Source organism: Trematosphaeria pertusa, assembly GCF_010094035.1.
Source record: "Trematosphaeria pertusa strain CBS 122368 unplaced genomic scaffold BU26scaffold_19, whole genome shotgun sequence".
In the NCBI taxonomy this organism is placed as follows: Eukaryota; Fungi; Ascomycota; class Dothideomycetes; order Pleosporales; family Trematosphaeriaceae; genus Trematosphaeria; species Trematosphaeria pertusa.
Window position 1 is genome coordinate 539553 of NW_022987230.1, and position 14376 is coordinate 553928.

General features: G+C 55.2%; 6 protein-coding genes across 6 annotated transcripts; 2 read left to right on the forward strand and 4 right to left on the reverse strand.

The window, feature by feature from the left end:
- Window position 1: 1 nt before the first annotated feature.
- BU26DRAFT_130626 (uncharacterized protein) lies at window positions 2-2773 on the reverse strand. The gene has a single exon (XM_033819666.1). The coding sequence runs from the start codon at window positions 2488-2490 to the stop codon at window positions 265-267; it is 2226 nt and encodes a 741-aa protein (XP_033677706.1). The 5' UTR covers window positions 2491-2773; the 3' UTR covers window positions 2-264.
- Window positions 2774-2780: 7 nt separating this feature from the next.
- BU26DRAFT_555386 (uncharacterized protein) lies at window positions 2781-8255 on the reverse strand. Its single transcript, XM_033832317.1, has 3 exons — window positions 6797-8255; window positions 4537-6745; window positions 2781-4387 (listed from the first exon to the last, which is right to left on the reverse strand). The coding sequence occupies exons 1-3, from the start codon at window positions 7862-7864 to the stop codon at window positions 2985-2987; spliced, it is 4680 nt and encodes a 1559-aa protein (XP_033677707.1). The 5' UTR covers window positions 7865-8255; the 3' UTR covers window positions 2781-2984.
- A 551-nt stretch (window positions 8256-8806) lies between these two features.
- On the forward strand, window positions 8807-10313 carry BU26DRAFT_524270 (oxidoreductase 2-nitropropane dioxygenase). Its single transcript, XM_033830242.1, has 2 exons — window positions 8807-9053; window positions 9111-10313. Exons 1-2 carry the CDS (start codon window positions 8936-8938, stop codon window positions 10067-10069), a joined length of 1077 nt encoding a protein of 358 aa, XP_033677708.1. The 5' UTR covers window positions 8807-8935; the 3' UTR covers window positions 10070-10313.
- Window positions 10054-11095, reverse strand: BU26DRAFT_467083 (RRS1-domain-containing protein). The gene is made up of 2 exons (XM_033825247.1): window positions 10920-11095; window positions 10054-10870 (listed from the first exon to the last, which is right to left on the reverse strand). Exons 1-2 carry the CDS (start codon window positions 11051-11053, stop codon window positions 10327-10329), a joined length of 678 nt encoding a protein of 225 aa, XP_033677709.1. The 5' UTR covers window positions 11054-11095; the 3' UTR covers window positions 10054-10326.
- A 119-nt stretch (window positions 11096-11214) lies between these two features.
- Window positions 11215-12899, forward strand: BU26DRAFT_467086 (uncharacterized protein). The gene is made up of 2 exons (XM_033825248.1): window positions 11215-11929; window positions 11984-12899. The coding sequence occupies exons 1-2, from the start codon at window positions 11278-11280 to the stop codon at window positions 12793-12795; spliced, it is 1464 nt and encodes a 487-aa protein (XP_033677710.1). The 5' UTR covers window positions 11215-11277; the 3' UTR covers window positions 12796-12899.
- Window positions 12900-13591: 692 nt separating this feature from the next.
- BU26DRAFT_570768 (RBP11-like subunits of RNA polymerase) lies at window positions 13592-14143 on the reverse strand (the record flags this gene model as incomplete). Its single annotated transcript, XM_033834065.1, has 2 exons — window positions 13592-13908; window positions 13963-14143. The coding sequence occupies 2 exons, from the start codon at window positions 14141-14143 to the stop codon at window positions 13592-13594; spliced, it is 498 nt and encodes a 165-aa protein (XP_033677711.1).
- Window positions 14144-14376: the final 233 nt, after the last annotated feature.

The following is a 14376-nucleotide window of genomic DNA, read 5'->3' on the forward strand; positions in this document are numbered from 1 at the left end:
CGATGCGCGATACTTACCTTTCCCTTCCATATTCCTAACACACTACCAACCTAAGTCATTAATCGCATTACAGACTGAAGTCGTTGCCGTTGCCGACGCCGCCCTCGCGTTCGTCGGAGCACCGGTCTCGAGCGAAAGCACCATCACGATCGTCTGCTTCAACGTCAACCCGCGATGCTTATCCTTGCGCCTATATCAAGGGGATTATCAGCAATCACACGTCAACAACAGCTAAACGTTTATATCTTATCAGAGTCAGAGGACTTAGCACTCAGTGCCTTCCGGGTAGGGATAGGGACACCACTTAGTGCTCTTCGCCTCATCCCCCGTCTTCGTCTTCATTTGGCTCGTCTTCTTCGTCACGGTCGTCAACGTCGTGTACGGCTTTCCGCAGTGCACGCCCGGATACGGATACGGACACCGCGGATCCTGCGAGACAACGATCGTCCTTACATCCCCTCCAGCTCCCGCCGTCTTCGTCGGTGCTGCCGACGGCTTCCCTGTCGGTGTAGGCTGCCCAGAAGGAGCCTTTGACGTGTTAGAAGACGGCTTTATGGGGACGAGAGTGGACCTGGGAGCGGGCGTGCTACTGACCCTGGGCACGAAGATGGAATGCTTCTTTGATGTGGGAGTAGGTGAGGATACGGCGCGTTCTGCGAGCGTCTGGGCAATGGGGACCACGATGGTGGCTGCTGGTTTGCGGCGATGCAGACGCAGAGGCTCCAACTCGTTGTACGCAGCGTCGTCTCGAGGAAGAATGTATGTCTCTGGCTCCTCGTCCGCGCTTGGGTCGTCAACTCCTTGCTCCTGCACCCGACCGAATTGAGCGGGATACGGCTCCGGCTCCGCCCCACCGTCGCCTAACGGCACGGTAACAGCTGCATTTGTCGGGTTAATTGGCACAACGATAACCGCGGGAGTACTCGACTTGACCGGTGTGATAACAACAGCCGGGGTCGTGCTGGACGGTGGTGGGGGCGGCGGCTTGGTGCTCATCTTCGTTGTTGTAGTGGGCTTCGGTTTGGGCGTCTTGGTAGTCTTCGAGGATGGGGGTGGAGCTGCTGGGTAGCCTGGGGGCGTTGTGAGGGATGTGGCTTGGGGTGGGTTACCTGAGCCGGCTGCTGGAGGAGCAGTGTTGGTAGTGGGCTTAGGCTTGCTAGAAGCTGCAGGACGAGTGGGAGTTAGGTAGGGAATCTCCAGAGGCTGTTTAGTAGAGCTTGCAGGAATGGGAGTTTCGAAGGGAATCCCTGAAGACCGCTTGCTGGAAGCTGCAGGAGCGCCCGTGGCTGTATTGACTGAGGAAGGAGAAGCTTTGGAGGTGGGAGTGGGCTTTTTCGAACAAGCAGGCCCCGTGGTCCCACGGAACGAGCTGGGCGGAAGGTTGAAACTAGGCGTGGGAGCTTTGGTCGACGCTGCAGGAACGTTGCCTGAAGTAGGTGTGGGTTTAGTCGAGGCAGCAGGTGCCGTAGACCCATTGCGTGAGGTGGCTAGGACGTTGGAAGTAGGCGTGGGCGTGCTCGACGCTGCAGGAGCGTTGCGTGAGGTGGGAGTTACACCGGAAGTAGGTGTGGGCTTAGTCGACGCAGCAGGAGCCGTAGACCTCTTACTTGAGCCGGACGGGACGCCGTTAGTAGATGAAGGCTGACTAGACGCAGCCGGACCACTCGGCCATGCAAACCCACCGCTTGGAGCACCCGAAGATGCCGGAGCACCCGAAGATGCTGGAGCACCCGAAGATGCTGGGGCACCAGAAGTCGCCGGAGCACCAGAAGTCGCCGGAGCACCAGAGGTTGCTGGGCCACCAGAAATACCACTTGACTTAGCCGTACAGAACTTCCCCGTAGAAGTACCGCCCAATCCCCCAGAAGAAGGCGGCACTACTACAGACGACGGCGCCGTGCCGCTCCCGCCCGTCGCCCCAGACGAAGGCAGAATCTCCGGCCCCGAATACCATCCCAGCGAGGTCGGCGCAATTGAAGGCGTAAGCGCCGGCTCCACAGTGACATAGTCCGTTTCGACAACCACGACGGTCTTCGTGCGCGGGCTAGAAGGCGAAGGACTCGGGCTCGGATTCGCATTCAGCCCTCCAGACGGAGGGACGAATGTAAACGACGGCACCGGCGTCGGTGCTGGTTCGCTCACACCGGGACTACCCCCAGAAGTTGGCGGGATATCTGCTGCCCCCGAGTATCCTACTCCCTGTGAGGTCGGTGCAAGGGAGGGCGTTGGCGCCGGTTCGACGGTGGTGTAGTCTGTGACGACTACGATGACTGTCTTTGTGAGCGTGCTGGAGGGCGGGGGAGTTGGGTTGGGAGTTACGGTCGTGTAGTCTGTAACTGTGACTATGACGACAGAGTTCGCATTAGCGGTGTTGGGCGTTGCGATTGCGGTTGCGTTGTTGGAAGAAAAGCAATCGGCGTGGCGCTGCTGGATGACGGCGCCGGAGACGGCTTGGGCAGCTAGGAGGGCTGCTGCGGCGAATTTGATCATCGTTTTGCGATGTATATGTGCTATGGATGTTTTGGTATATATAGGCAGTGTGCGTTGGTTGGTTTCGTGACTTTGGGCAAGGGAACAGAAAAGCTAAATCCGGAAGGGGAAGAATGGAGAGGATAGGAGAGATGTAATAGGATGGAGAGTTGCTAAATTGGGGCATCTATGAGTGGTCTATACAATGCATGGTTTCTGTCGTTAGCTCTTTGTCAGCTGTTGTTGACAACAAGGACAAAGAGGGGAGGGAGTAGAAAACAGGGCAAGGCGCGGCAAGGGAAATGAACATCAAAGGAAGGTAACTTCATTAATGGTAGGGTAGAGACTACGCTACTAGTGGTGTCGCTAGCCATAGCCGCGTTTCCAGGTACATTCCCGGCGGTCTCGAATCCTAGCGTGTCTAAGGTCGTTATCTTGTGAATGCCTCCAGGAGGAGCTTTCTGCAGTTGGAGTCTAAGACGTGATAGGGTGTGTATCGCAGCCTCCGTGGTCCCTCACATCTCTCGACGGTCACCCTTTTTCCCCTTCCACTTCAGACTCTTCGCTCCTCTTCTAACACCCTTCGCCAGTGCGCCAAAGCCAAAGCTCCACCCTTTGATCCTCACGCTCCAGATAAAGAAATACACCAGCGCCCAATTGCTCATGCAGAAAGCGAGAAAGATGCCGAAATCCCTCCACTTATCACTCGCTTTGATGTTGAGAGTTGCGAGGTAGTCGTCGCCGGAGGTGTAGGGGCAGTACATGCATCCTGTGCTATCATCCGGGTTGAGCAAGTATCCGGGCGCGGAAGCGAGAAAAGTGCTGGCGTACGAGGAGCATGTCTGTCCGGATAGAGCGTTGAAGATTGCTGTCTCGCTAGGCGTGCATTGGACCGGGATGTTGTGTAGAGTGGCTGCGAGGACGCCACCGATCCAGTACGTGGAAGGGTTCACGTAGTAGATGAAGTACCTCCAGAAGGCGGGCATCTCAGCATAGGGTCTGACGACGCCGTTGAACAGGCCGAACATGACGAAGAAAAACGGCAGAACGTTGGAGATCACCGTAAAGCTAGGCGCGAAAGCGCAAATCCACTGCCCCCAAGACGAGATGAAGAGGTAAAATAGCATAGTCATCAGGAACACATAACCCGCCGTATTGCTCTCCGTGGGCAGTCCCGTCGGATAATACCACACCAACCAATACAGCACTGAGCTAACAACTGCAGTCGGGATCTCGGCAACAACCTGGGCTGTCGTGAACGCAAAGAACCCATATATGCGGCTGGGCAGCTCGCGTGCTTTCCAAAGAGCCATATTGGAGTAGAACTTGGGCACAACTGCGTTGACGATGGTGGGCGGAATAAGCAGGATAAGGAAGGACGTGAACATGCGGTTCTGCATGTCGATGATAGAGGATCCAAGCTGGTAGAAGGTGAAGCCGTTGAATATTCCGACGATAATGGCGACAAAGAGCTTGCCGTAGAGATAGGAAGGGTCGCGCCAGTACTGTGTGAAGACGCGTTTGGTAAGCATGGTGGTTTGGAGCCAGATTGGGGCGGCGAATTCGTATTCCTCTTGCTTTGGAGTCTGGGAGGCTGATTTGCTTCGGTCGGTTTTGATGCGTTCGATTTCCTTGAGCAGCTCGCTGTTGTTTGAGGACTTCGCCCATTCGTCGTTCCAATTGATGCGCGTGCCGTCTTTCCGCTTTACGGGCTTCGCGGCCGTCTCGAGGATGAATTCGGCGACGTTCTTGTTGGGCGGGCATTGCACACCGCGGTCGGCGAAGTACTTGATTACGTCTTCCCCATTGTCACCTACCGGGCCGAAGTAGAAGGTATTACCGCCTGGGTTGAGTGCTAGGATCATGTCGAATTGCTGGATGAGGACGGAGGACGGTTGATGGATGGTACAGACGATAGCTGCAGAAGTGGCAGCACAGTTAGCAAATGTCTCGATCAAGAAAAGAGGTCTCTAGCATGTTTTGTCTTTACCCGCTGAAGGGCTCCAGGAACAGGCTCCCGCAGGTAGAAGCTGAGCCATGCTGGAGCGTGTACAATGATCTACGTACCTTGACCTGCTGCAGCCAGCTTCTTGAGGAACCGGACGATAGAATAGGCGGAGTTGCTGTCGAGGCCACTAGTTGGTTCATCGAGGAAGAGGAGGAGTGATGGCTTTGCAGCGAGTTCGACACCTATGGTAAGGCGCTTCTTCTGCTCGACACCTAGGCTCGAAACGAGCGCGTCTTGGATATCGTGTAGTTCAAGGAGATCGATAATCTTATCCACGTAATCGAGCTTCTCCTTCCGGGGTATATTACGATCCTGACGCAAGATCGCTGAGAACTCCAGTGCTTCCCGAATCGTCGCCGTACCGTCGTGAAGATCCATTTGCTCACAAAAGCCAGTACCTCTCTGGAAGTCCCGTCCGAGTGTGTTACCATCGACGAGCATCTCCCCAGATACGACACCCATGCTTTGGCGCTGCGAAAGCGTGTTCAAAAGTGTGGTCTTGCCGGCGCCAGAGGCACCAACTAACGCCACCATAACCCCGGGTTTGGCGTATCCATTGACCTTGTTCAGAAGCTTGCGCTCGCCGCCTTGATACGGAACGGTGTACTCAACATCCTTCCAGGTGAATACGCTTTCGCTGCTTGAGATTGATTCCAGTGCCTGTTCTTCTTCTTTCGCGGCAATACCGTCTCCGCTGCTCGACGTGCTTCCACCTGGGCTGTCCGCAACACCACCCTTCTCTTCGTCGGCAGGCACATCCTTGACAGCCTTCTTCGCTCGCTTTGACCTCTTGAAGACCAACGCTCCGCCACCACTGGCAGCGAAAGAGAAGACCTCTGTCGCGAAGACAGTGGCGAGTATGTAGAGTACCGCGAACGCGATCACCACTGCCCAGTTTCTCCACAAATTGCTTCTCATGTAGTTGAAACTAGTCTGAATGTACGCGGCCCCGGTCACAGTTCGTGAATTTGGCTGTGCGCCGGTCAAGCTGCAACCTTGGTAGGCTGGATCCACGCCGGGTCCTTGGGGTACGAGCTGGGATGGAGAGCACTCCATGGTTCGGTCCGAGAACTCATTTGCAAGCGCACCTTCGAAAGCATACGAAACCGGGTTTACCCAATAGAGCCACCCAAACCATATGTACTCTGAGATCAGCTGCGGTTTTGGGATGACGTATCCGGTGTAGACGATTAGCAAATTGAGTGCGAGACCTGAAAAGCGGACTGCGTCATCGATGGTCGGTGACAGCGCCGCGAACATTCGATAGAGCGAAGTGACGCATATCGTCGTGGTGTAGACGATGAGGAGGTAGGTCCAGAACTTTGAGGCGTCGATATCAAGCTCCGTCATGAAGTACATTATCACGCAGAATGGGACGACCTGAGCCAGAAGAAGAGGGAAATCCTGAACCACCCTCGCAAGACTGACGGCCGACGGACGGTAAAACGCATAATCTTCGTGACGCTTGACGACGGCGCGGCCGGAAACCGCTCTCATCAGCTCGGATAGCTGAAGCCAGCCCAAGAACAAGATGGAGAAGAACAGAGCTCCACCTCTGCTAAACGCGCCGGATGTATCCAGAGACTCTCCATAGAAGAGACTACCAACAATAAAACCATTGCTGATGATAATGAAGAACTTGGTGGTCAACGTAGTCTTGTCGCCCCACGTTAGCCAGAACTCACGCTGCGTGCATGCCCACACCTGACGAAAGAAGCTGATTGTGAAGGGCGACTTCTTCGAGACGGTCCTACTCTTGCTCTCCCGAACGGCACCTTCGAACTCTTTCGCATCGATGTAATTGCTTCTTTCGAGGTCCTCCTCGTATTGATCAATCTCGCGAAGCACTCGTTTGTAGTTCTCAGAGCTTCTGAAAGCTGCCTCAAGCTCTTCAGACGTCTTCGGGGTGCTGGCCTCGTAGCCTTCCCTGAACTGTCTTTCAGCTGGATCGGTGATGGCAGTGAGGAAATCGGCAGTCGTTTGCCTCTCGGGACAGCGGAAACCTAGGTCGATGAAGTACCGCTTCGCCTCGTTCGCAGGTCCTTCGAAGATGCAACGCCCGGCATCGATTACCATGACTTTGTCCATGAGCTCGTAGATGCCTTCGCCAGCCTGATAGAGTGTCACGAATGTTGTTCGATTGCTAATATCTGTCATAATGCGTAGTGACCGTGCGTAGTCGAGAGCAGTCGAAGCATCCAGACCACGGGTGGAGTTGTCCCAGCACACTACGGTGCTCTTCGTTGCGAGCGTCTCCGCAATAGAGACCTGCGACAGCGATTAGCATGCCTTAATGCGACAAAAGCGAGGGGAACATACTCGCTTGCGTTCTCCGCCGCTGACACCACGAACAAACTCGTCGCCTACAAGGGTGTGTTTCGTGTGAGATATACCAAAGATCTTGAGCAGCGCCTCTAGGATGACTGGGATATTGCCCCTATCATTCTTCTTCGTCTTATTCATAAGCGCAAAGTAGAGCGTCTGCCACACGTTCAGGTTTGCGAAATGTATGTCATCTTCCGGGTTGTAGTTGACTTCGCCCCTGAACCGCTTCTTTTGTTTGCCTGCTGGGATGCCACCATAAGAGACTTGGCCTTCGACTGACGCGTAGCTCTCCCGATTGTTGGCAATCGCTTTCAGGAAGGTTGAGCATCCAGATCCTGGTCGTCCTAGAACGAGCATCATCTCGCCGTCCTTGACAACCCCCGAGAAGTCGTTGATCAACGTCCGTGTCTGCGAATGGCGACCGAGCTTTAACGCAGGTATGAAGCTCGAAACGATTCGGTATAGGTCGGGACCAAAGGTTCCCATGATCGCCTCCGGAAGTGTCTTGACGAAAGTGGCAGTCGAACCAACGCCCCTGACGGTGAGGTTCTTCCAGACTACTCCCACCTTCTTCGCCGACTGCCCACCTTTGCGCTTCTCGAAGTGGCCCTCCTTCATGAATTCTCCCAGCTCGAAGTCGTCCTCTTTCTCAGCATCAGCCGCTTCGATATCCCCTGGCTCCTCGTCCACACTACCATCGGGTAATGTAAAGGATGCCCGAGGAGGAACACTCTTGCGCGTACTCTTCCGACTGAGTGTTCTGAAAAGACCGTCCCGTCGTTCAGGTTCCACGTGCGACCGCGTTCGTGATATGGATGTGAGGGTTTCCCTCAGCGCCTCGAACTCCTCCAGAGCTATCCGCCTGCTGGGATGGCCGACATCTCTCTCGCCCCAGGTGCCGCCCACATCGCTAGCCTCGCCAATATCGCTGCTGCTAAAGCTTCCGCCCGGTGATTCGGCTATCCCTTCTGTCAGATCTTGAGGATTATCGGCCTCGTTATGCCATGGGTTTCTCCTGATGTTATCCCCCGTCTGGGACCTCGTGATGTTGGTTCCCCACATATTGCTGCTGAATTGCCGGAAGAAGCAAGCACGATCGCTCGAGGCTTAAAACGAAAGGAGTAGAACAAGGAAGGGTATACGGAGCTTGGAAAGGAGAGACAGTGAGAGGCAGAGAGTAGAAAGAGAAAGCCCAAGAAAACAAGGAAGTAAAGGAGGCCATGATAGAGACAGTATTAGCCGATATGAGTAATTCCCATGTTTACAAATGCAATCCGCGGAGGCATCGGATTTATCATGTCCCAATTTCGTCATTGGAAGATTGGCAGTCGAGTGGGTCTGAAGGAACCATCATCGTCAACGACTTGACCGCCAGACGCAACCTTAGTGCAAGCGCACCACAAATACCAATTGGAAGGCATGATTTGACTCTTTGCGGCGGGAGATCGGCGAGCAAACGAGTCGTGAGGTGTGTTGAGAACAAAGAGGGTCCACGACGCAGAGTGACGGTGCCGAAAAGTTTCGGTGACTTTTCGGTGGCTATCGATAGGAAGCATTCCAGTGCACGGTGATTGGCGGAGATAGGATGGGTTTTGAGATTTCAGCCGTGGCGCTTCCTTTTTAGGGCAATTAGTCGCGTATACCATGCAGCTGGCTGACGGGAGAGAACTGCGCTCCCTACAAGCAGTTGGTTGAATGGTAGTTCAATTGAGGTACGTTGGCCGGCACTCTATGGGTTACTCTCGAAACCGCATAGGTCTGTGGACTACGCTCGAAACCGTATTAGTGCAAAGGAGCCCAAAGTCTCAAGGAAGCATATTCAACCGATGTGAAAGATCGAGCCTCAAATACAACGTTTAACAAATCCTCGTCATGCCATCGGTGCTTGAGCCCCGTGACCGCGGTCCTATCGGTGCATGAGGTGGACATAACACCGGTCCCCGACACGATCCGACTTCGGCAAGCCGAACGCCAGGAGTAGCCGAGGAGAAACCCAACTCACAACAGCATCACCAGGCTATGATCACTAAAGCTAGCAATGACTCTTCATGCCCCAAATCCACTTCTTAAGAAGTCAATGGCATCCTTTAGTTTCAACGAGAGAAGAAACCCGACAACTAGAAAGCGAACGCAATGGACGGAATCCAAACTCTCAAAAAGGACTACCCATGGATCCAAAACCCCCTCATCGTAGGAGCCCCTATGCGACTCATTGCACTAGCAGATCTTGCGGTTGAAGTTTCGAAAGCGGGTAGATAGACTCATAATCCCTTTCCCACATCCGTACTAGACTAACATCTTTATACAGGAGGCATAGGCTTCATCGGCGCCGGAACAGACGTATCAGATCTGGACTCCCACCTTCACAAGGCCCAAGACCTGCTCAAATCCTCGTCCCTTGCCACTGGCTCAGCCATCCTCCCCATCGGCATCGGCTTCATCAACTGGGGCGCCTCGCTCTCAGACTCCATTCCACTCATTCAGAAGTACCGGCCAGCGGCAGTATGGTTCTTCGCGCCTTCTTCCACCACTTCGCTCACGGAGTGGGCCCAAGGAACCAGGAAAGCGTCTCCGGAAACGAAGATCTGGGTCCAAGTCGGCAGCGTAAAAGAAGCCGTTGACGCGCTCAAGAGCGCGAAGCCAGACGTCCTCGTCGTCCAGGGTACGGATGCAGGTGGTCACGGTCTGGCGCAGGGCGCGAGCGTGATATCTCTCGTGCCCGAAGTGTCCGACGCTGTCGACGCGGTGGTGAAGGAACACGGTGGTCCGTCTCCCGTCCTCCTCGCCGCGGGAGGCATCGTCGAATCCCGCGGCGTCGCAGCCGCCCTCGCCCTTGGCGCCTCCGGGATTGTAATGGGAACGCGCTTTCTCGCCTGTCACGAAGCTGTCATAGCGAAGGGGTATCAGGACGAAGTCCTCCGCGCTAGTGACGGTGGGCAGAATACCGTGCGAACAAAGGTGTATGACAATCTGCGGGGGACTACCGGGTGGGCAGAAACGCATAACGCAAGGGGTGTCATCAATAAGAGCTACATAGATGCAGTGGCGGGCTTAGACGAAGCTCAGAACAAGAAGCTGTATGAGGAGGACATGAAGAAGGGAGATAAAGGTTGGGGCGTTGAAGCGAGGATGACTACGTATGCTGGCGCTGGAGTTGGATTGGTAAGGGAGGTGAAGAGTGCGAAGGAGATTGTCGAGGAGGTGAGAGATGGGGCCAGAGCGGTTCTAAAATGGTTGGGTGATGGTGCGATGACAGGAAAGCTCTAGAATGGAGAGACTCCATAGAGCAATTTTGAGATTGGTGGAACTGTAAACCATGATATGTCCGGTAGTTCGAAGACCATTTTGTCTCGAGGGTTGGCTACGGCTCACGGAAGAGAAACCTCACTGATGCCACCATTTTCGAGCCGTATGCGCCAAACCTCTGGAAACTCTGCCCAGATATCCATAACGCCGCCCAATGCAATCATGAAGAAGCCTCGCCCATCTGCTCATCCCTCTCAAATCCCAGTCCTTCCATCTCCCTAACCAGACTTTCTAGAACTCCGGTCATTCGCCCTTTGCTTCCTCTCATTCCTCCTAACCCTCTCCTTCCGCTCTCTTCTACCCTCCGCCCTTTGGTCATGCGCCTCGCCACTCTCCCGCTCTTTCTTGTCATCAACCTCCACAAGCCAGTCGTTCTCCCCGTCCTTATTCTTACCCTTGTACCCCCACTTCGGAACCCACTCGCCGCTCGCCTCGTCGTAAACCATCTTGCCCTCGCGCTTCTTGTCCTTGATACCCTTCTTCTTGGCAAAGAGCTCCCACTTGGTGGGCGCCTTTTCGGCGGGAATGGGCTTCTCGCGAGGGAGAGGCGTGGTGGTTGGCGGGAGGACGAGGTGCACGCCATCGCTTGAGGACTTGATTTCGCAGGTGCTAAGCAGCTGGTTGATCAGAGACTGGCCGGCATCGCGGGCGATGCTTCGAAGCGTTTCTTCGTCTGGATTGGAGGGGACGGGATTGGGGTCGTTGGCGAGAAGGTTCCCCAGATCGAAAGTGTATGGATTCGGCTTCTCGACGTTCACTGGGCTAGGAGCTGGTCAGCGGTGAAGGTGGTGGGAGGAGCTCTGGAACGCACCGTCTGCTGGTCGAAGTGGAATCCGCAACCGAAATGGTTGCTGCTGCTGCTTTCGGCGTGTCGATGTCCATTGCCTCAAGCTGCGCAGGACGCTCCGGCAGTGCGACACCTCCAGCCATCTCGGTGTCAGACATTTCAAATCTGAGAGCGCCGTGCAATGGTGATGTTTGCGAAAGTTGGCCTGGTGCGGGCGTAATGCTCAGAATAATTTTCTGGTCGAGGGGAACGCCTAGCCGCTTTCGGTGCTAGCACAGGTAGCGGACCTCCGAGCTTTTCGGATGGCATCGCAGACTATCACATCGCCTGAGCATTGCATCCAGTTCGCCATTGCGAGGCCCTGAGCCTCTGTCTCCTCGCAATGCCTTCTCCAATATGTCTCCGTAGCTTGTCCCAGCTATCCCTGGACAGAGCCGCCAACGTCTCCATTACCTCTCGAACGCTGCTCGCTCCCCAGACAGCATGCTTTTCCACGTCCGCCGCGCGATATGCAGCCCCACCTTCGAAGAGGAAGGGCATGGTGGCACCGCCAAAAAGAGGAGAAAGGACACTGAACGTCAAGAAGGGCAGGAAAGCTCCCAGCGCGGACACGGGCAAGCGGCCAGCCCCAGGAGACCGAAAAGCGATGCGAAAGCGAATTGTCCTAACCAACGACAACGCATTGGAAGTCTCGTCACTGAAGGACTTGGACAAGGCGACCGCTTTGAGCGAGAAGAACGAAGGCCAAGTTAGAGGTCTTCCGGAACAAGTTGTGGACGCGCTTCGAGCTGTGGAGGCTTTCAAGACGACGCAGGGATGGAGTCTCTTCCGGCGACCAGCGACGCTGATGCGGAAGGAAACAATACAGCTCGCGAAACTGCTGAAAGAGGTGGAAGACCCCGTAGACGGACAGCAAAAGAAGACGCTACGCCGGGTCTTGAGTGGAGACAGGATGAGCGGAAAGAGCACACTGCTTCTCCAAGGACTGGCCATGGCCTTCCTCCGGGACTGGGTCGTCATCAACCTCCCCGAAGGTATTACAGAGTCTATCAACCGGCTGTAGAATTAGCTGCTAATCATCCCCCCAGCGCAAGACATAACCAACGCCCACACCGACTACGCGCCACTCCCCTCCTCCCAAACCCAACAATACACCCAAGACACCTACACCGCGACCCTCCTCTCGCAAATCCTCAAGGCAAACCTCAAGTTCCTCGAAGCCACACCCGTAACCACCAACCCCCCGCTCCCCCTCCCTCTCCCCGCAAAACCGACGTTGAAACACCTCGCCGAGCTCGGCATAGCCAACCCAGAAGCCTCATGGCCCGTCTTCGTCGCTCTATGGCAAGAACTCACCCAGCCCGGCCATCCGCCCATCATGCTCGCCATAGACGGCCTATCCCACATCATGCGCAACTCAGAGTACCTCTCCGCGGACGTGAAGCCCATCCACGCCCACGACCTCACGCTAATCCGGCACTTCGTCGACCACCTCTCAGGCGCAAAGCCGCTCCCCAACGGCGGCATCGTCCTCGCGGCGACGTCGCAGTCCAACGCGCCCACGTCCCCCGCGCTCGACTACTGCGTCCAAGTCGCCGAAGCCATGCAGTCGCACCCGGACAACATCCCGCACTGGAACCCGTACAAGAACGTGGATCAGCGCGCCATGGACGTCCTCAAGGACCTGCTCGTCCCCGGAAGCGGTGGTGCGAAGGGGCTGGACGTGATCAGAGTGGGTGGGCTGAGTAAGCAGGAAGCGCGCTCGATTATGGAGTATTATGCTGAGAGCGGCATGCTGAGGGCGAAGGTGGATGATGGGTTTGTGAGCGAGAAGTGGAGTCTGGCGGGGATGGGGAATATTGGGGAGTTGGAGCGGGTGAGTGTGAGGTTGAGGATATAGACAAGGGTGTTTGCTGCGTGGAGTGGAAGCGAAGACGTGTATATGCTGTGCGGTTTGTAGGAATAGCGTGCTTGCTTGCTATGTATATTTGTAAGAAATACTGCATATTGTGTTTTAATCCCCTCTGTCTCGTGGTGGCTCGATAGCATAGCCCAGTGAGCTGTAACGGTTTGACAACAACACCAAAGAATACATGCCGAAATAGCGGCGCCTTTCCATAGAGGCAGCGCGGATTACGGTATATACAGTACAGCATTCTGGACAACTTCAGCGCGTTATTAGCTGTTAAACTGGTAACCCTGTCAGTTTAACACTGTAAGCGCGTCGGACGCTCTCGCGGCTGCCAGCCAGCGTCACGAAGCAAAACACAGTCAAAGAAAACTCACTGTCAGATTAGCTGGGCAATCACCAAGAATACCTAGAATGGGATTGAGGACACGCCTTGCTAGAGGGATCCATCACCGTATTAGACATGGGAGAGGTGAAAGAGGCAAGCCAAGTATAAACAAGCTGCACCTTGTGCAGGTAGAGTCACAAAAGCAGAGAGGACAATAGTTGATGGTGGATGTTTTGTTGTTTGTATTCGCTGAACCTCCGAGGAAGGTAACAGCAGGTGACTAGCTGCAAGCCAAGGACTGGTCAAGCAAAGCCGGACCCAAAACGCCAAATCCTAGAGCCGTAGCTCAAAATTCCCGCCCATTTCCAGACCTGGTTCGGTCACCCATAACGCCGACCGTGAATTCGACCTTGAAAGCCCTTAGGACCCTAACACCAAGGCCGAGAAGAGAGTCGTAGCCTAGAAGTTGCCACCCTCGCGAGCAGCGCGCTCGGCATCGCCCTCAGTGACAATGCGCTTGCCGAGCCATTCGGTGGTGAAGCTGCGGTTGAGCACCTCGAGGTCCTGGACTGCGTCTTTGCAGCACTTGACGACAGCCTCCTTGGGGGTGATGCTGCCGTCGGTGGTGACGCGGAGCTCGAAAGTGGCGAAGAGCGGGTGCGGAACCTTGTACGCCGAGAAGGTGACGTTCGGGTACTTGAGCAGGCGCTGAGAGAGCAGATTGCCGAGAGTGTGATCCTCCTTGTTGAAGGTGAAGACCGCAGTATTTGGAACGCCTTACAAAGCGCTGTTAGCACATATTTGGGTACGGTGAGTGAGCAAGTACTTACGAGTCTCGTCCTTGACCTCGACCTTCTTCTCGCCCTCGTCGAGCAAGAAGAGCTCGAATCTATTCTCGCCATCGAAATCAGCTTTGTGGCCAACGAAACGGTGTCCCTGGTTGACATCGCGCTGGATCGCATTCGGGTTGTCCCTGATTGCCTGCTCGGCTCGAGCAAGATGGTTCGGCATGGTGTAGATTGTCGAAGTGGCTTTCGCGGCTGTGAACTGGTTGTGGTGGTGTTGTATGCTCAGTCGTGAGTTGCGAGAGCGGTTGAGTGTCGTGGTGAGGGACTGCTCTGGCAGGGCGAGTGAGCCTTTTATCTGTGTGCGCTCGTCTGCCGTTGCCTATGCGACGCCGCTTCGTGCCCCGGTGAAGGGCGCGGAGAGCGTGAGCGGCCGTTATCGTCATGGTGCCGTTGCGA

Bases quoted from the DNA above. Each gene is read 5' to 3' on its own strand.
- BU26DRAFT_467083 (XM_033825247.1), bottom strand. From the start codon at position 11,053: ATGTCTGACACCGAGATGGCTGGAGGTGTCGCACTGCCGGAGCGTCCT. The intron at 10,871-10,919 runs GTGCGTTCCAGA...ACCAGCTCCTAG, and splicing joins TCCACTTCGACCAGCAGACG to CCCAGTGAACGTCGAGAAGC.
- BU26DRAFT_467086 (XM_033825248.1), top strand. From the start codon at position 11,278: ATGCCTTCTCCAATATGTCTCCGTAGCTTGTCCCAGCTATCCCTGGAC. The intron at 11,930-11,983 runs GTATTACAGAGT...TCATCCCCCCAG, and splicing joins CGTCATCAACCTCCCCGAAG to CGCAAGACATAACCAACGCC.
- BU26DRAFT_524270 (XM_033830242.1), top strand. From the start codon at position 8,936: ATGGACGGAATCCAAACTCTCAAAAAGGACTACCCATGGATCCAAAAC. The intron at 9,054-9,110 runs GTAGATAGACTC...ATCTTTATACAG, and splicing joins GGTTGAAGTTTCGAAAGCGG to GAGGCATAGGCTTCATCGGC.
- BU26DRAFT_555386 (XM_033832317.1), bottom strand. From the start codon at position 7,864: ATGTGGGGAACCAACATCACGAGGTCCCAGACGGGGGATAACATCAGG. The intron at 6,746-6,796 runs GTATGTTCCCCT...TCGCTGTCGCAG, and splicing joins GCGGCGGAGAACGCAAGCGA to GTCTCTATTGCGGAGACGCT. The intron at 4,388-4,536 runs GTACGTAGATCA...CCACTTCTGCAG, and splicing joins GCTGGCTGCAGCAGGTCAAG to CTATCGTCTGTACCATCCAT.
- BU26DRAFT_130626 (XM_033819666.1), bottom strand. From the start codon at position 2,490: ATGATCAAATTCGCCGCAGCAGCCCTCCTAGCTGCCCAAGCCGTCTCC.